General features: G+C 51.5%; 1 protein-coding gene across 1 annotated transcript in view; it reads left to right on the forward strand.

Annotated features, from left to right (window-relative positions):
- Positions 1-20,135, forward strand: part of lrrc71 (leucine rich repeat containing 71) — a 67,587-nt gene that overhangs the window by 30,939 nt on the left and 16,513 nt on the right. The window contains exons 8-13 of the mRNA XM_052045882.1: positions 2,776-2,935; positions 5,414-5,497; positions 6,508-6,591; positions 12,800-12,922; positions 16,690-16,774; positions 17,639-17,724. Of these exons, the coding sequence (XP_051901842.1) occupies positions 2,776-2,935; positions 5,414-5,497; positions 6,508-6,591; positions 12,800-12,922; positions 16,690-16,774; positions 17,639-17,724 (622 nt within the window). The remainder of the gene's footprint in view (positions 1-2,775; positions 2,936-5,413; positions 5,498-6,507; positions 6,592-12,799; positions 12,923-16,689; positions 16,775-17,638; positions 17,725-20,135) is intronic.

Raw genomic sequence — 20,135 nt, forward strand, 5'->3', positions numbered from 1 at the left:
ACCAGCACCTCTACTTCCTCAGGTGGCTAAAGAAATTCGGCACGTCCCCGTCGACCCTCAACAATTTTTACAGATGCACCACAGAAAGCATCCTATCCCGATGCATCACCACTTGGTACGGCCACTGCTCTGCCCGGGACTTCAAGAAACCGTAGAAAGTTGTGGACACAGCTCAGCACATCACAGAAACCAGCCACCCCTCCGTGGACTCTGTCTACACTTCCCGCTGCCTCGGTAAAGCAGCCAGCATAATCAAAGACCCCTCCCACCTCGGACATAAGATAAGAAAAGATAAGATTTCTTTATTAGTCACATGTACATCGAAACACACAGTGAAATGCATCTTTTGCGTGGAGCGTTCTGGGGGCAGCCCACAAGTGTCGCCACGCTTCCGGCGCCAACATAGCGCGCCCACAACTTCCTAACCCGTACGTCTTTGGAATGTGGGAGGAAACCGGAGCACCCGGAGGAAACCCACGCAGACACACGGGGAGAACGTACAAACTCCTTACAGACAGCGGCCAGAATTGAACCCAGGTCACTGGCGCAGTAATAGCGTTACGCTAACCGCTACACTACCGTGCTTGTAGTGGAGGCTGGTTTCCGTGATGCACTGAGCTGTGACCACAACTCTGCGGTTTCGTGCGGTCCTGGGTAGAGCAGTTGCCATACCAAGCCGTGATAGGATGCTTTCTGTGGTGCCTCTATAAAAATCAGTGAGGGTCAATAAGGACGTGATGAATTTCTTTAGCCTCCTGAGGAAGTAGAGGCGCTGGTGAGCTTTCTACGTCTACGTGGTCAGACCAGGGCGGGCTGTTGGTGATGTTCACTCCTGGGCACCTGAAGCTCCGAACCATGATGGGCATGGAGCCGTGACGAAGGGGGATGGAGTCGGGATTAAGTGGCTGGTGGGTAATAAGCAGAGACAGATAAGGAAAGGTGGGGGGGGGGGGCCAGATGCAGCCAGGTTGGGGGGAAGAGGAGGGGAAAGTAGAGAGAGAGGTGATGTGGGGAAAAAGAGGCTGAATCTGATGTAAAGCAGGTTCAAGAAGGTTGCAGCATCAATGGTATTAAAGTCAGGTCCCTGAAGTGCCAGTCCAGGCGTTTGAATTACCAATCCACCAATTTAACAACTGTCACATCTAAATCCAGAACAAGGGACATGAACCCAAAACTGCAGCACTTCTTCACACACAAGGCAGTGGAAACAAGAACGTTCTTCCCTTAAATTTGTTGAATTAGGAGACGAATTAAAAATGTTCTCTTGAGTTTGATTGGCTTTATTGGATAAGGGCGAGGAAAGCTGGTCTCCTACTTGGTGACTTGGCCGTTTGGATTCAGCATTGGCCTGCCCCATAGAAGACAGGGCAGCAGTCGATGGGACTTATTCTGGCTGGAGGTCCGTGACCAGTGGTGTTCCACAGGGATCCATACTGGGACCTCTGCTGTTTGTGATGTATAGAGATGACCTGGATGACTTGGTTAGCAAGTTCACAGAGGATACAAAGATTGGTGACATTGTGGATAGTGCAGAGGTTTGCCAAAGGACACAGCGGGATGTAGATCAGTTGCAGATATGGGCAGAGAAGTGGCAGATGGAGTTTAATCCGGGCAAGTGTGTGGTGTTGTACTTCAGGATATCAAATGTAATGGGGCAGTGCACAGTTAATGTTCGGACCCTTGACAGCATTGACGTACAGAGGGATCTTGGGTTCAAGTCCATAGCTCTCTGAAAGTGGCCGCACAAGTTGATAGGGTGATAATAAAGGCGTACGGCACGCTTGCCTTTATAAGTCGAGGCACTGAGTTCAAGAGTCGGGAAGTTACGTTGCAGCTTTATAAAACTCTGGTCAGGCCGCATCTGGAGTGTTGCATTCAGTTCTGGTCGCCCCCATTACAGGAAGGATGTGGAGGCTTTGAAGAGGGTGCAGAAGAGGTTCACCAGGATGCTGCCTGGATTAGAGGGCATGTGCTATAAGGAGAGGTCGGACAAACTTGGGTTGTTTTCCTTGGAACAGCGGAGGCTGAGGGGAGACCTGATAGAGGTCTATAAGATTATGAGAGGCACAGATAGAGTAGACAGCCGATTTCTTTTCCCCAGGGTTGAAATGTCTAATACTAGAGGGCGTGCATTTAAGGTGAGAGGGGGAAAGTTCAAAGGAGATGTGTGGGGCAAGTTTTTTTACACAGAGAACGGTGGGTGCCTGGAATGTGCTGCCAGGGGTGGGGGTGGAGGCAGATACGATAGAGGGGTTTAAGAGGCTCTTAGATAGGTGCATGGATCTGCAGGGAATGGAGGGAGATGTAAGATAAGATAAGATATCTTTGTTAGTCACATGTACATCAAAACACACAGTGAAATATATCTTTTGTGTAGAGTGTTCTGGGGGCAGCCCGCAAGTGTCCCCACGCTTCCGGCGCCAACATAGCACGCCCACAACTTCCTAACCCGTACGTCTTTGGAATGTGGGAGGAAACCGGAGCACCCGGAAGAAACCCACGCAGACAGGGGGAGAACGTACAAACTCCTCACTGACGGTGGCTGGATTTGAACCTGGTTCACTGGCAGTGTAAAGCGTTACACTAACTGCTACACTACGTGCCTGCCTTGTAGGCAGAAGGGACCAGTTTAGTAGGCATTTAATTACTAGTTTAGTCAGTTTGGCACAACATGGTGGGCCGAAGGGCCTGTTCCTGTGCTGTATGTTCGATGTCCTCCCAAACATGCCAGTTGCCAGCATTACTGCCCTGAGCCTTTCCCTGTTTGTTTTGCAGACTTCAACACTTAACACTGAGGAACAACCAAATCGATGATGTGGGCGCAAAGCTGATTGGTGAAGCTCTTTCCACGACCAAAAAGTGCAACAGGACGTTGCTAACCCTGAGTCTGAACTTCAATCATATCACTGACAAAGGAATAGGTTACATCGCAGATGTAAGGAAGAGGGAATTTCCAGAACTGAGGGAGTACAGATGCCAAGCACACCCTGCACCCTATACACACATGAGTAGAAGGAGACACAGACACTACAATCTCTCTCTCACACACACACACACACACACACACACACACACACCTCCAATCTATAGTCTATCTCTCACACACACAGTCTGCAATCTCACACACGCACATACACACGCACTGTCACACACTTATGCTGTATAGTATCATATGCCCATGCTCACAACCACAGCCGCATTCAGTGTACCGTCTTGTGCCCTCTCTCTCTCTCTCTCTCTCTCTCGCTCTTCTCTCTCTCTCTCTTACACACACACACAATTTGTTCTGGATCAGCCATATAGACACTAAGGCCAAGACAGCTCACCAGCACCCCACCTTCCTCAGAACACTGACCCTCACCAATTTTCATAGATGCACCATAGAAAGCATCCTATCTGGATGCATCACAGCTTGGGACGGCAACTGCTCTGCCCGGGACCACAGGAAGTTGCAGAGAGTTGTGGACACAGCTCAGTCCATCACGGAAACCAGCCTCCCCTCTGTGGACTCCGTCTACACTTCCCGCTGCCTCAGGAAAGCAGCCAACCTAATCAAAGACCCCACCCACCCCGGACATTCTCTCTTCTCCCCACTCCCATCGGGCGGAAGGTACAACAGCTTGAGGGCACGTACCACCAGGCTCAAGGACAGCTTCTATCCCGCTGTTATCAGACTCTTGAACTGACCTCTTGTACGTTTAAGACGAACCTTTGATCTCCCAATCTACCTCGTCGTAGCCCTTGCACCTTATTGTCTGCCTGCACTGCACTTCCTCTGTAACTGTAACACTTTATTCTGCATTCTGTTTTCCTTTTACTCCCTCGATGTACTTATGTACGGAATGATTTGTCTGGATGGCTTGCAGACAAAAGCTTCTCAATGTACCTTGGTACATTTGACAATAATACTACCACACACACACACACACACACACACCACATACAACCACACACACCACATACACACACACAAACTTGACTTACACACACACACACACACACCCTATAAAACAAACACTCCCCTGTGACCGACACGGACATGCACACAGTCCCACAGGTCTAAGTGCCAAAGAGGGTCAGTGCTCTTTGTGAGGTGAGGCGTGAGGTGTTGCATTTTGGAAGGACAAATCAAGGTAGGACATACACAGTAAATGGTAGGACACTGAGGAGTGCGGAGGAACAAAGGGATCTGGGAGTTCAGATACATAATTCCCTGAAAGTGGCGTCACAGGTAGACAGGGTTGTAAAGGCGGCTTTTGGCATCCTGGCATTCATAATTGAGTATAGGAGTTGGGATGTTGTGGTGAGGTTGTATAAGACACTGGTGAGGCCAAATTTGGAGTATTGTGTGCAGTTCTGGTCGCCTAACTACAGGAAGGATGTCAGTAAGATTGAAAGAGTGCAGAGGAGATTTACTAGAATGTTGCTGGGTCTTCAGGAGTTGAGTTACAGGGAAAGATTGAACAGGTTAGGACTTTATTCCTTGGAGCGGAGAAGAATGAGGGGAGATTTGATAGAGGTTTACAAAATGATGAGGGGCATAGAGTTAATGTGAGCAGGCTCTTTCCACCTAGATTAGGAGAGATAAGTATGAGAGGATATGGCTTTAGGGTGAAAGGGGAAAGGTTTAGGGGGAAATTCTTCACTCAGAGAGTGGTGGGAGTGTGGAACAAGCTGCCATCTGACATGGTAAATGCGGGCTCACTCTTGAGTTTTAAGAATAAATTGTATAGATACATGGACAGGAGAGGTCTGGAGGGTTATGGACTGGGTGCAGGTAAATGGGACTAGCGGAATAACGTTTCGGCACAGACTAGAAGGGCCGAATGGCCTGTTTTTCTGTGCTGTAGTGTTCTGTGGTTCTATGGTTCTATGCTTTACTTTCACGCTTTTCCAAGTCGAAAGTTGAGTTTATTGTCATATGCACAAGTACAAGAGTAGAATCTTGGGGGGGGGGGGGGGGTCGTTGACGGGAAATGTGGACAGAATAAAATGGGATCAGTGTAGACGGGTGGTTGATGGTCAGCACGGACTGGCTGGGCCGAAGGGCCTGTTTCCATGCTGCCTGACTCTATGACTGTGCGGTATTGCCTGTAACTCTGAGGTGTTAGTTGGTCAGGATGCACTTGTGTTTTTTCTGCCTTATGGTAGTGTCCCAAAGTCGGGTTTATCGTCATCTACACAAGTCCCTGTGCGCACAGGTGCAACGAAAAACTTACCCACAGCAACATCAGAGGCACATTCACAAGAAAAACATAAGTTATACAAGAAAGAACAGAATTAGAACAAAAAAAATGTCCACTGTAGCGCAAAGCGGTCCTAGTGTTGCTGTACTGAGGGTGTTGTGCCGGTTGGTTCAAGGACTTCAAACCCGAACCGAACCATTTAACCTTTTTGCTTTGTCGTTCCCCAGGGCCTGCGATTGAATCGGTCGCTGCTGTGGCTTTCCGTTGCTTACAACCGAATCGGGGACAAAGGAGCAATGAAGCTGGCTGAGGTAAGTCGGGGCAGTTCCATCGGTCAGCCTGATGGACCTGTTCTGTTCCAGTTTTGTTCTGTTCTGTTCCCCGCCTCATCTCCCTCCCCAAGGCGCACTGCACTCGGCACGGACCGATTCGGCCAAGGAGCAGAATCTGTGCTGTGTTGCTCTGTCACTCGCTGTGACACAGGACTGGGAGACCACGCTCTGTGGGGTCTGCTGTGGCTTCCCTCCTGCCCTTCCACCTGCAGCTCCATTCTCCAAATTCCAGCACAGGAACAGGCCCTTCGGCCCAACGAGTCCATGCTGACCATCCACCCCACCATTTACACTGCTCCCATTTTATTCTCCCTACGTCAACCCCCTCCCCTCCCCCTCACCCCCCAGATTCTACCCCTCACACACTACAGGGGCAAGGACAGTGGCCGATTAACCCACTGACCCTGCACGTCGTTGGGACGTGGGAGAGAACCGGAGCCCCCCCCCGGGGGAAACCCACGTGGTCACAGGGAGAGCGTGCAAACTCCACACACACACACGCACACACACACGTGCAGACACACATTCACACACACACATGTACACACATTCACACATGTACACGCACACTCGCACGTAAACACACATTCACACACACACACGTCAACACACACACACACACACACACACACACACACACACACACACACACACACACACACACAGCGCCAGAGGTCGGGATTGAACCCGGGTCTCTGGCACTACGAAGCAGCGGCTCTGCCTGCTGCGCCACCGTGCCGTTCCCTGAGTACACCGTGGGTAAAACCTACGCCTGGAGTGAACACACAAAATGCTGGAAACACTCAGCAGGTCAGGCAGCATCCGTGGAGAGAAAAACAGTTTATGTTTCAGAAACAGGAAAATAAGGTGGGGGAGCCACTTTAAAAACAAATTCTTTCTTTCCCAGTTCTGACAAAGGTAATGGGAGTGGGGTTGGGTTTGTGTGGCCGGGTCTCGTGCGCCGTTGACGTGTCCTCTCTTCGCTGCAGGTGCTGAGTCCATTTGCACTGACCCACGAGGAGATCGTGGAGAGGAGGCTCCTCCAGTTCAACTCTCAGGAGAGTCAGAGATCGGTGAGGTTGGACTTCCCCTACCACCCCCCACCCCCGCCCAAGTCCCACCAGCCATTCCTAGAATGCATCATGGAGTGATAACGTGACCACCCAGATAGGGTCATACAGTACAGAAACAGGCCCTTCGGCCCATCATGTCCAACCTAGCCATCAGGTTCGGGTCCATTGCTGATCTCCAGAAACAGAATTGGCGTCAGGGTGGAGTCAGAGATGGCTCAGACGAAAGGCATTCAAAGCAAGGTCAAAGGCATTCTCCGCACAGGCACAAGTCCACGTGGGCACAAGTGCAATGAAAAACTTACTTGCAGCAGCATCACAGGCACAGAGCATCAGATAAGCACCATTCACAAGAAAAAAAAACATAAATTAAGCATAAATTATGCATAATTTTTACAAGAAAGAACACAATTGGAGCAAAAAAAATGTTTTAGTGCAAAGTGGTCAAAGTTGGAATTGGTTTACTACTGTCACACGTACCGAGGTACAGTGAAAAGCTTGTCTTGCATACCGATCGTACAGATTAACTCATTATAACAGTGCATTGAGGTAGTACAGGGTAAAACAATAACAGAATGCAGAATAAAGTGTCACAGCTACAGAGAAAGTTCAGTGCAGGCAGACAATAAGGTGCAAGGGCCACAACGAGGTAAATTGTGAGGTCAAGAGTCCACCTTATCGTTCAATAGTCTTATAACAGCGGGATAGAAGCCGTCCTTGAGCCTGGTGGTACGTGCTTTCAGGCTTCTGTATCTTCTGCCCGATGGGAGAGGGGAGAATATCCAGGGTGGGAGGGGTCTTTGATTCTGTCGGCTGCTTTCCTGAGGCAGCGGGAAGTGTAGACAGAGTCCGTGGAGGGGAGGCTAGTTTCTGTGGTGTGCTGAGTCATGGTTGCTGGGAAAAGAGGAGGGAGGGGTCTCTTTCCGCCCAGTGGAAATGGGATATAGAGTCATACTGCACAATAACAGGCCCTTCAGCCCACCATATTCCTGCTGACCCATCCACACCAATCCCATTTCCCAGCATCTCAGTCCTTACCCTTCACTGCCTTGGTTTTCCAAGTGCTCATCCAGATACTTCTTCAATGTTGTGAAAGTCTCTGCCTCCTCCACCTCCCCCTCACGTAGTGAGTTCCTGATTCCAACCCCCCCCTGCCCCCTCCTACCAGGGGAAGAAACTCCCCCTCGGATCCCCTCCAAAGCTCTTAATTGTCACCCGAAACCTACGCCCTCTGATTTTGGACAACTCCACCATGGAGAAAAGTCTCCCGTTACCCAGCAGTGAGAGTGGCGGGGCCTCTTTTCCCCATCTCACAGAGTCGTACAGTGCAGGAACAGGCCCTTCGGTCCACATGTCCATACTGACCCTCCAGCGCCCTTCTACATAAATCCCATTGCCCGGCATCGCCTTCTCCGCCTTGGCAATTCAAGTGCCCATCCAGATGCGTCTTAACTGTTGTGAGCGTTACCAGGTTCCACGCCAGGTGTTACCGTTCAGTCTTGACGCACGGACGTCAGGGGCAAGATCTGACGCATCGCCAACACCAATCCCCCTTGAGCTAAGAGGACGGTAGTCCCCATTCACAGACCCTTTACCAACTTTTCTCACCAACTTTTACCAATGCACCACAGAAAGCATCCTATCTGGATGTATCACGGCTTGATACGGCAACTGCTCTGCCCGGGACTGCAAGAAACTGCAGAGAATTGTGGACACAGGCCAGCGCATCACGGACACCAGCCTCCCCTCCTTAGACTCTGTCTTTACCTCTCGTTGCCTTGGTGAAGCAGCCAGCATAATCAAAGACCCCACCCACCCGGGACATTCTCTCTTCTCTCCTCTTCCATCGGGTAGAAGATACAGGAGCCTGAGGGCACGTACCACCAGCTTCTACCCCACTGTGATAAGATTATTGAACGGTTCCCTTATACGATGAGATGGACTCTGACCTCACGATCTACCTTGTTGTGACCTTGCACCTTATTGCACTGCACTTTCTCTGTAGCTGTGACACTTTACTCTGTACTGTTATTGTTTTTACCTGTACTACATCAATGCACTCTGTACTAACTCAATGTAACTGCACTGTGTAATGAATTGACCTGTACGATCGGTTTGCAAGACAAGTTTTTCACTGGACCTCAGTACAAGTGACAATAATAAACCAATACCAATACCCTATCCAATGGTGTTGGCCTAGCTTCACAGCTACCAGCTACAGTAACAGCTGATGCCATCTCCTATGTTCATCCAATGGTTGTGGTGGCTTTCCAAAGGGTACGTCATGCAGTCGTACATCACGGAAACAGGCCCTTCGGCCCAACTGGTCCATGCCAACCAAGTTGTCTACCTGAGCTTGTCCCATTTGGCCCATAGCCCTCTAAACCTTTCCTGTCCATGTAACCATCCAAATATCTTTTGAACGTTGGAATTGTACCCGCATCAACCACTTCCTCTGGCAGCTCGTTCCATAGACCCACCACCCTCTGGGTGTGAAAACTTGCCCCTCGGGTCCCCTTTTAAATCTCGCCCTTCTCACCTTAAACCTATTCCCTCTAGTTTTAGACTCCCCTACCCTGGGGAAAAGACTGTGACCCTCCACCTGATCTACGCCCCTCATTGTTTTACAAGGGCAGGCACAGTAGTGTAGCGGTTAGCGTAATGCTATTACAGCGCCAGAAACCTGGGTTCAATTCCCGCCACTGTCTGTAAGGAGTTTGTATGTTCTCCCTGTCTCTGCGTGGGTCTCCTCCGGGTGCTCCGGTTTCCTCCCACATTCCAAACACATATGGGTTAGGAAGTTGCGGGCATGCTATGTTGGCGCCGGAAGCATGGCGACACTTGCGGGCTGCCCCCAGAACACTCTACGCAAAAGATGCATTTCACTGTGTGTTTCGACGTACATGTGACTAATAAAGAAATCTTATCTTATAAACCTTTGCAAGGTCACCCCTCGGCCTCCTTCGCTCCAGGGAAAACAGTCCCGGCCTGTCCGGCCTCTCCTTATAACACAAACTATGGGACTAGCTGAATAATGTTTCGGCACAGACTAGAAGGGCCGAATGGCCTATTTTCTGTGTTGTAGATTTTCTATGGTTTCTATGGTTTCTAAACCCTCCAGTTCTAGCAACATCCTCGTAAATGTTCTGTACACCCTTTCCAGTTTAAACACATCCTTTCTATAGCTGGGAAACCATCAGTCAGGGCATGGAGTATAGGAGCTGGGAAATCATGTTGCAGATATATAAGTCGTTGGTGAGGCCTCACTTGGAGTATTGTGTACAGTTTTGGTCGCCCTGTTATAGGAACGATGTTATTAAATTAGAAAGAGTGCAAAACAGATTTACCAGGATGTTGCCTGGACTTGGGGGCCTGAGTTACAAGGAGAGGTTGTGTAGTCTCGGACTTTATTCCCTGGAGCGTAGAAGATTGAGGGGGTGACCTGATAGGATCATGAAGGGCACAGACAGGGAGAAAGCACAGAGTCTTTTTCCCCAGGGAGGGTGTGCTAAAAACAAGAGGGCATAGGTTTAAGCTCAGAGGCAAGAGGTTTAAAAGGGACATCAGGGGCAGCTTCTTCATGCACAGGGTGGTGCATATTTGGAATGAGCTGCCAGAAATAATGATTGAGGCAGTCACATCAGCAACGTTTAAAGATAAGGTTCCTTTATCAGTCACATTTACATCGAAACACACAGTGAAATGCACCTTTTGCGTAGTGTTCTGGGGGCAGCCCGCAAGTGTCGCCACGCTTCCGGCGCCAACATAGCACGCCCATGACTTCCTAACCCCTACATCTTTGGAATGTGGGAGGAAACCGGAGCACCCGGAGGAAACCCACGCAGACACGGGGAGAACGTACAAGCTCCTTACAGACAGTGGCGGGAATTGAACCTGGGTCGCTGGCGCTGTAATAGCGTTACGCTAACCGCTACACTACGGTGACAGATACGAAGAGGTTTAGAGGGCTGTGGGCCAAACGCAGGCAGATGGGACTAGCTGGCTGGGCAGGCAAAGAGTGTTTCCACGCTGTATGACTCTAAGACCAGAACTGTATGAGGACCAGACCATTTGCGTTTGGGATTCTGAGCCTGCTAGTGCAATGGGAGAGCTGTGAGCTCCTCTCCAGAGAAACTGGAGACTTTCTCGGCACTGGTTTCAATGGGAGCCAGAAGGCCCTGGTGAACAAGAACCCCTTCATGTCTGTGTCAAAGGAGACAGCAACCCCCCGTTCAAATTGCCAACAGCCCCAATACTCGTTACTTACTTTGCATGGCACAGAAGGAGGCCATGCACTTCCCTCTGCCTCCGGGAACTGCCAATATCACCAAGGAGCCCTCCCAGCCCGGATGCACGAAAGATTCTGCACACGCTGGAATCTGGAGCAACACATGCACAGGTCAGGCAGCATCTAAAGGAAGATGCTCTGCCCTCTTCCTTTCCAGTCCTGAGGAAGGGTCTCGACCCGAAACGTTGACTGTTTATTTCCATCCACAGATGCTGCCTGATCCACTGAGTTCCTCCAGCACTTTTTGTGTGTGTTGCTCCCACCCCGGACATTCTGTCTTCTCCGCCCCTCTCCCGTCAGGCAGAAGATACAAAAGCCTGAAAGCACGTACCACCAGGCTCAAGGACGGCTTCTATCCCACTGTTATCAGACTCTCGAATGCTAAAAGATAAACTCTTGATCTCCCAATCTACCTCGTCATGGCCCTTGCACCTTATTGTCTGCCTGCACTGCACTTTCTCTTTAACTGTAAAACTTTATTCTGCATTCTGTTTTCCTTTTACTCCCTCGATGTACTTATGTACGGAATGATCCGTCTGGATGGCACACAGACAAAAGCTTCTCACTGTACCTCGGTACATGCGACAATAATGAACCAATTACCAACTACCATTCAGCCCGTCGTGTCTATGCTGGTGACTAGCAGAGCAATCCCATCAGCCCCTTCCGCCCCTCCCACACATCGATCAACTCCCTTGGATTCTTTCACCACTCAGCTACACAAGGGCTGATTTACAGTGGCCAGTTAACTGACCTGCACATCGTTGGGATGTAAATTGGTTTATTATTGTCACATGAACCAAGGTACAGCGAAAAACTTGTCCTGCATCCCATTCATCCAACATACAATTCATTACACAGTGCATTGAGGTAGTATAGAGGAAAACAATACACAATGCAGAATATAGTGTCACAGTTACAGAGAAAGTGCAGTGCAGGCAGACAATAAGGTGCAAGGGCCACGACGAGGTCGATTGTGTGGTCAAAAGTCCATCTTATCGTACTAGGGGACTGTTCAATGGTTTCATAACTGCGGGATAGAAGCTGTCCTTGAGCCTGGTGGTACGTGCTTTCAGGCTTTTGTATCTTCTGCCCGATGGGAGGGGGGAGAAGAGAGAATGTCCAGGTTGGGTGGGGTCTTTGATTATGCTGGCTGCTTTACCGAGGCAGTGGGAAGTGTAGACAGAGTCCATGGAGGGGAGGCTGGTTTCCGTGATGTGTTGGGCTGTGTCCACAACTCTCTGTAGTTTCTTGCAGTCCCGGGCAGAGCAGTTGCCGTACCAAGCCGTGATGCATCCGGATCGGATGCTTTCTATGGTGCAAGGATAAAAATTGATGAGTGTCAAAGGGGACATGCCAAATTTCTTTAGCCTCCTGAGGAAGTAGAGGCACTGGTGAGCTTTCTTGGCCGTGGCGTCTATGTGGTTGGACCAGGACAGGCTATTCGAAACTTGAAGCTTGCAACCGTCTCGACCTCAGCACCGTTGATGTAGACAGGAGTGTGTGCAAAATATGGGAGGAAACCAGAGCACCCGGGGGAAACCCACGCGGTCACAGGGAGAGCGTGTAAACTCCACACACACACACACACACACACACACGTACACACACACAGACACGCACACAGAAACACACATGCACACACGCTCACACATGCACACACGTACACACACAGACAGACACACACACACACACAGACACTTACACACACAGAAACACACATGCTCACACATGCATGCACGCGTGTGCGCGCGCGCACACACACACACACACACACACACACACACACACACACACACACACACACAGTGCCAGAGGTCGGGATCGAACCCGGGTCTCTGGAGCCGTGAGGCAGTGCCTCTACCCGCTGCGCCACCCACAATGGCCACAATTGACCCGTCTCTCTTCTCTTTCACTCATCAGTCCCCCCTACGGCGTCCAGAGTCAAAGAGTGACCGTAGCAGCCAGCTAGGCAGCAGCACAACCCTTGACAAATCGGACAAGTCACAGAAAAGCGGCAAGAGTGTCAGCAAGAAGAAGGATAAGGTAAGGAACTGAACGCCTACCAGATCAGCCAACCCAAGAGCTCAAGGTCCCCCCGACGCAGTCGCACCAAGTCACTTGTCGTTGTACGGCGTTTCTCCGGCACTGCAACGGGAATCCAAGGTTATACTTTCCCTTTCAGCGTTAGGTCCCACAACCTGAAGACTTGCCTCATATCTTCAGCTAGGCTAATTCCTGGGATCAGAGGGTTGTCTGACCAAAAGAGACTAAATACTTTGGGCCCAGTATTCCTTGAGGTCTTGCCTCAGAGAGTCATAGAGCCATCCAGCACGGAAACAGGCCCTTCGCCCCAACTGGTCCGTGCTGACTGTGTTGCCCTGCGAGCTGGTCCCATCTGCCCGCGTTTGGCCCCTAGCCCTCCAGACCTCTCCCATCCGTGTACTGATCTGGATGCCTTCTAAACGTTGCTGATGTGCCCGCCTCAACCAAGCCCGTTCCAAATACGCACCACCCTCTGCGTCAGGTTGCCCCCCCCCCCGATCTCCCCGTTAAATCTGGAGCAACGCACAAAAAGGGCTGGAGGAGCTCAGCAGGTCAGGCAGCGTCCGTGGAGGGAGATAAACAGTCGACGTTTCGGGCCGAGACCTTTCGTCAGGACCGGAAAGGAAGAGGGCAGAAGCCAGAATAAAAAGGTGGGGGGAGGGGGAGGAACACGAGCGGGCAGGTGGTAGGTGAATCCAGGTGAAGGGGCGGAGGGGGGAAGGGATAATCTCTCGCCTCTGATCTTAAACCCGTGCCCTCTTGTTTTTAGCACCCTACCCCACACCAGGAAAAAGACTGCGTGCTTTCACCCTGTCTATGCCCCTCAAGGTCTTGTACACCTCTAAGAGGTCACCCCTCAACCTCAGAGAGACAAAGGAGTGTAGATGTCGGCATCTAGGTGAATTCCAAGCCCAAACTGGAGGAACAGCACCCCATTTTCTTCGGACCTTGCAGCCTAATGGCCTGAACATTGAATTCTTCCCCCCTCCCCCCAACCCTCTTCCCTTTCCCAGTCTCTCTCTCTTTTTTCTACCCCGTCCATACCTTTGACCCATCCCCTGGTGGATCTGCCCTCCCCTCCTCCCCCCCAGCACCTACCCCTCACCACCTCTTCCCTGCATCTACCTATCGCCCACCCTGCGCCCGCCCCCCCTCCCCTCTTCTGCCCACCTATCACTGCTCTGCTTTTCCCTCCTATATATCGGGCTTCCCCCTTTCCCAATCCTCAGTCCAGAAGGGTCCTGACCCGAAACGTTGACCGCCTGCTTTCCTCCATGGGTGCTGCCTGGCCCGCTGAGTTCCTCCAGCGTCACGGTGATTTTCATTTGATCCAGTGGTTGATCCGGTGGCCAATCCGATCCAGTGACTGATCCGTTCCAGTGGCCAGTCTTGTCTGGTAGTTGATCCGGTCCAGAGGTTGATATGGCCCAGTGAGCAATCCGATCCAGTGGTTAGTCCGATCCAGTGGCCGATCTGTTCCAGTAGCTGATCCGGTCTGGTAGTTAATCCAGTCCAGTGATTGAGGACATGTTTAACCCTACTGCAGGCTACAGTTGTGTATACAGTAAACCTCCGGGAATCCGGCATCCTCGGGACTTCGGTGATGTACTAGCAGATTTTCCCCACTTTGGGATGTTAGTCCTATTAGTATCCAAGCTCACTTTTAGAGTCATAGATTCAGAGTTCACTTTTTTTGCATTACACAGCTGTAATTTCAGGACGTATCTTGTCAAAGGCTGTCCCAAACCTTCCCACGTTGCTGACTCCTGGTATTCCCATTCCCCATCCCGATCCTGGCTCTGCCCCAAATCTGCCCACGTTCCTGACTGCTGGTATTCCCATTCCCCGTCCCGATCCCGGCTCTGCCCTAAACATGCCCACGTTCCTGATCCCCGGTATTCCTAACCCTGACCTCAGCTCTGCCCTAAACCTTCCCACGTTCCCGACTCCCGGTATTCCCCATCCCGGCTCTGGCCCAAACCTACCCACGTTCCCCCGGTATTCCCGACCCTGACTCCGGCCCCACACCCGACCCACAGTCTAGATCCCCGGACCCTCTCTCACTCTCCGGACCGATGGGTGAGCCAGGTGCTTGACCGTGGGGGTTTCCGAACAACCGGATACCGGACTCGGGGAGCACTCCTGGTACGCCGTGCTGCTGGGACGTCCCCTCAGACGCAGCTACACCTGGTCCTGCTCCAACACACCCCTGCACCCTGGTGGAATGGGGACGGGAGAGCGAACGAGGGGCTGGGCCCTGGGGTCATGCGTTGTGGCCCAGGACAGTCACACAGGCACCAAGGACCACCTCCTGGAAGTCTGGCGTTCTGAGTCCACTGCTCTTGAGCCCACGGGTGGGCTGCACAGAGAGCTGGAGGGAGAGGGAGTGAGGGAGGGAGGGATTGAGGGATTGGTACTGGTTTATTACTGTCACACGTACCGAGATACAGTGAAAAGCTTTTAGAACATGGAACATAGAACATTACAGCACAGTACAGGCCCTTCAGCCCACAATGTTGTGCCAACACTTTATCCTGCTCTAAGATCTATCTAACCCTTCCCTCCCACATAGCCCTCCATTTCTCTATCATTCATGTGTCTAAGAGTCTCTTAAATGTCCCTAATGTATCTGCCCCCACAACCTCTGCAGGCAGTGCGTTCCACGCACCCACCACTCTCTGTGTAAAAAACTTACCCCTGACATCCCCCTTATACCTTCCTCCAATCACCTTCAAATTATGTCCCCTCGTGTTAGCCATTGTCGCACTGGGGAAAAGTCTCTTTTGTCTGCGTGCCATCCAGACAGATCATTCCGCACATATGCACATTTGAGATTGTACAAAAGGAAAACAGAATGCAGACTATAGTGTTACAGTTACAGAGAAAGTGCAGTGCAGGCAGACAAATAAATTGTAAGGGCCATAACGAGGTAGATTAGAATCAGGTGCCATGTGTCGTGAAATGTGTTGTTTTGTGGCAACAGTACAGTGCAAGACATAGAAATTACTATAAGTTACAAAAAATTAATAAATAGTGCAAAAGAGGAATAACGAGGTGGTGCTTTTGGGTTCACGGACCGTTCAGGAATCTGACGGCGGAGGGGAAGAAGCTGTTCCTGAATCGTTGAGTGTGGGTCTTCAGGCTCCCGTACCTCCTCCCCGATGGTAGTAACAAGAAGAGGGCATGTCCCGGGGTGGTGAGGGTCCTCAGTGATGGATTGGGAGATCAAGAGTTCATCTTTTAGCATCTGAGAGGTCAGTTCAAGAGTCTGGGATAGAAGCCATCCTTGAGCCTGGTGGTGCGCGCTTTCAGGCTTTTGAACCTTCTGCCTGCTGGGAGGGGGGAGACGAGAGAATGACCAGGGTGGGTAGGGTCTTTGATTATGTTGGCTGCTTTCCCAACATGAGGAGGGAGCGAGGGAGAGGATGAGGGACAGTGTGGGCGGAGGAGGGAGGAGAGGGATTGGTCAGCGAGGGGGAGTGAGAATGAGAGGGAAGGAGAGAGTGCGGGATACTGAGAAGGGGAGGGAGGGAGGAGGAAGGACAGAGGGGGAGAAGTGAGGGAGAATGAGGGAGAGGGAACAAAGGGGCGGAGTGCGAGGCAGAAGGAGGTAGGGGTGGGTGGCTGGTGGTGAAAGCAGAGGGTGACGCTGAGGGTCAGGGCTATGGGCTGTGGTTTCAACTCTCTGCCATTTCGGCCGTGACACCTTCCTCCTCCACTCCCAGTCCCTCCAGTAATGTCTGCTCGCTTCCTCCCTCTCCACAAAGAAAGAAATGATCATTCCAGAGAAGGCAATTCCTTCCGCAACGCAGATTCCGCCAAAGAGAGACGATATCAGGATGTTGAAACGAGGCAAGTTCACCAGCAAACCGTCTCTGCATCTTCTCAGATCTCCCCCCACCGCGCCTCCCACCATCCGTTGTGGTCAGAAGTAAATCCCTGCTGGCGTCTTAGTTGGGGCCTCGAGCTTGGGAAGGGGTTGGAGCAGGACTTGAGTTCTGCCGATGCCTTGGGGCTCCGCTGGGACCCAGGGTTGGAGTCAGGGGCTGGGCTCAGCCCAAGGACCCAGAGCTGACACAGGGCTCAGGGAACAGGAGCGGGCAAAGGTTGGCTCATGAGGGAGGGAGAAGGGGAGGCCCCGTGTGATTGGGGAGTAAAGGTTAAAAAACTGACCCATTGGCACAGTGGGTAGAGCCACTTCCTCACGAGCGTCAGAGACCTGGGTTCAATCCTGACCTCTGGCGGTGTGTGTGTGTGTGTGTGTGTCTGTGTGAGTGTGTGTGTGTGTGTGTGTGTTTCCATGTGTCTGTGTGTTTGTCTCTCTGTGTGTGCCTGTGTGTCTGTGTGTGTGTGTCTGTGTGAGTGTGTGTGTGTGTGTGTTTCCATGTGTCTGTGTGTTTGTCTCTCTGTGTGTGCCTGTGTGTCTGTGTGTGTGTGTCTGTGTGAGTGTGTGTGTGTGTTTCCATGTGTCTGTGTGTTTGTCTCTCTGTGTGTGCCTGTGTGTGTGTGTGTCTCTGTGTGTCTGTGTGTCTGTGTGGAGTTCGCACGCTCTCCCTGTGACCACATAGGTTTCCTCCGGACACTTCCCGCCGCCCCTCCCTCTCCCTCCCCACACATCACCCACACCCAACCGCCCCCTGTGTGCCACACCGCTCCTCCACTCACTTGGCCTGCCCGTCAAGTGCAGCAGTAAATGGCGCGGGCTTTGCCTTGCAGGGTCCATCAGCGCCGAATTAAGGTTAAGCAAGACCAAAATAACGCGATCAGCAAAGGAGAAGCAAAACACCTCAGGAGACCAAGAGGTAATTGGTAATTGGTTTATCGTTGTCACATGTACCAAGACACAGTGGAAACCTTTTGTTTGCTTGCTGTCCAGACAGATCATTCCATGTATAAGTACACTGAGGTAGTGCAAGGGGATAAAGAAACGGAATGTAGAATATAGTGTTACGTTAACAGAGAAAGTGCAGTGCAGGTAGACAAGTGCAAGGGCCACGATGGAGTAGATTGAGAGAGCAAGAGTTCATCATTTAAGAGGGACCTCACATAAAGTCCTGGAATAACCCTCTGATTTGATGCTGCTGCTGTGTCCTCTTAGTCCTGTCATCCAACTGTGCCGTTTGGCTCTTTCCTGAGCATTTCTCCCTTCTCCCTGTACTCCCACGATCTCCTTGGCACTCCGCCAGTCTCCACTACAACCATTTTCCTCAGTCTGTATGTGTCAAGCAATAATTGGTGTGAGTATTGGTGTTGGTTTATTATTGTCGCTTGTACCGAGGTCCAGTGAAACACCTGTCTTGCACACCGATCGTACAGGTCAATTCATTACACGGCGCAGTTACATTGAGTTAGTACAGGGTGCATTGAGGTAGTACAGGTAAAAACAGTAACAGTACAGAGTAAAGTGTCACAGCTACAGAGAAAGTGCAGTGCAATAAGGTGCAAGGTGACAACAAGGTCGACCGTGAGGTCAGAGTTGTGTAAGGGAACCGTTCAATAGTCTTATCACAGTGGGGTAGAAGCTGTCCTCGAGCCTGGTGGTACGTGCCCTCAGGCTCCTGTATCTTCTACCCGATGGAAGAGGAGAGAAGGGAGAATGTCCCGGGTGGGGACATTCCAGCGTTACGCTGGCAGGTGATGCAAGGGAGCAGGCTGTAGACCGTGCAGCAGGATTGTCAGGCTGTACTCGCCTCTCCAAGTCGAGCTTATTGCCGTGTGCACAAGTACGGTGAGGTACCAGGTACAATGCAAAACTTACTCGCAGTAGCATCACAGGCATGCAGGTACAGACAACACACAGAACATAAATTATACAAGACAGTGAAGTAGAAAGACTGTGCAAAACGGAGATGAGTCCATGGAGACACAATGCATGGGCCCCAGCTCTGCCTGCCTTTTCGTTGGCTACGTTGAACAATCCATGTTGCCTGCACCCAACTCTTTCTCCGCTGCACTAACGACTGCATTGGTGCTGCTTCCCGCAGCCGTGCGGAGCTCGTCAATTTTATCTTCGTCGCCGGCTTCCACGCCACCCTCAAATTCACTTGGTTCCATCTCCGATACCTCCCTCACCTTGCCTGATCTCTCCGTCTCCATCTCCGGAGACAGATTACCTACCCTGACACAAGGGATTCTGTAGATGCTGGAATCTGGAGCGACACACACAAAGTGCCGGAGGAACTCAGCGGGTCAGGCAGCATCTACGGAGGGAAATAAGCAGCCGACGTTTCGGGTTGAGACAGCCCTGAGGAAGGGTCTCGACCCGAAACGTCGACTGCTTATTTCCCACCACAGATGCTGCCTGACCCGCTGAGTTCCTCCAGCAAGTTTTGTGTGTTGTTGAGACAAACCATGGTAGTGCAGCAGGTAGCTTCTCTTTATTAGCTACTGAGCACCTGAATTCTTAGAAACTCTTTAGTGCAGCATCCTTGGGACCTGACCAACACAAACTGGCCCCCTGATCGGCTTCCTTTGAGCAGGAGAACTGTTTTGAGTGTAGCGGGACAATGGTGGGAAATGGAGGAGCTGGAGAGTTCCGAGAGCTGTCCGTGACCCGAAGTCGGAAACGCTGTCGGCCGAGGTTACAAAAGTTGCTGTGGTAGGTTAGTTAGCTGCAGGTCTTGGTTAGAATGAGTTAATTCGTACAGATCTGTACCAGAAACGCTGGCCCACGGGAATTGCTGGACATTCAGCCCCTCAATCCCGTGCTGCCCTCTGTCGGCTGAGCTGATCTTCCCCTTGGCCTCGGCTCCACCTTCATGGAGTCCCCGCGGTACAGCAGCAGGCCCTTCGGCCCACCGTCTCCCTGCCGGCCGACCTGCACCGACCCCGTTCCCCAGCGCTCGGTCCGCCCCCTTTACAGTGCCAGCGACCCAGGTTCAATTCCGGCCGCTGTCTGTAAGGAGCTTGTACGTTCTCCCCGTGTCTGCGTGGGTTTCCTCCGGGTGCTCTGGTTTCCTCCCACATTCCGAAGACGTACGGGTTAGGAAGTTGCGGGCGTGCTACGTTGGCGTCGGAAGCGTGGCGACACTTGCGGGCTGCCCCCAGAACACTCTACGCAAAAGAATCATTTCACTGTGTTTCGATGTACATGTGACTAATAAAGAGATCTTATCTTATCTACTACTTATCTTTCCCCGCCTTGGCAATCCAAGTGCTCATCCGGATACGTCTTCAATGTCGCGAGGGTCTCTGCCTCCACCTCCCCCTTGGG

Source organism: Pristis pectinata, chromosome 40 (genome assembly GCF_009764475.1).
Source record: "Pristis pectinata isolate sPriPec2 chromosome 40, sPriPec2.1.pri, whole genome shotgun sequence".
NCBI lineage: Eukaryota > Metazoa > Chordata > Chondrichthyes > Rhinopristiformes > Pristidae > Pristis > Pristis pectinata.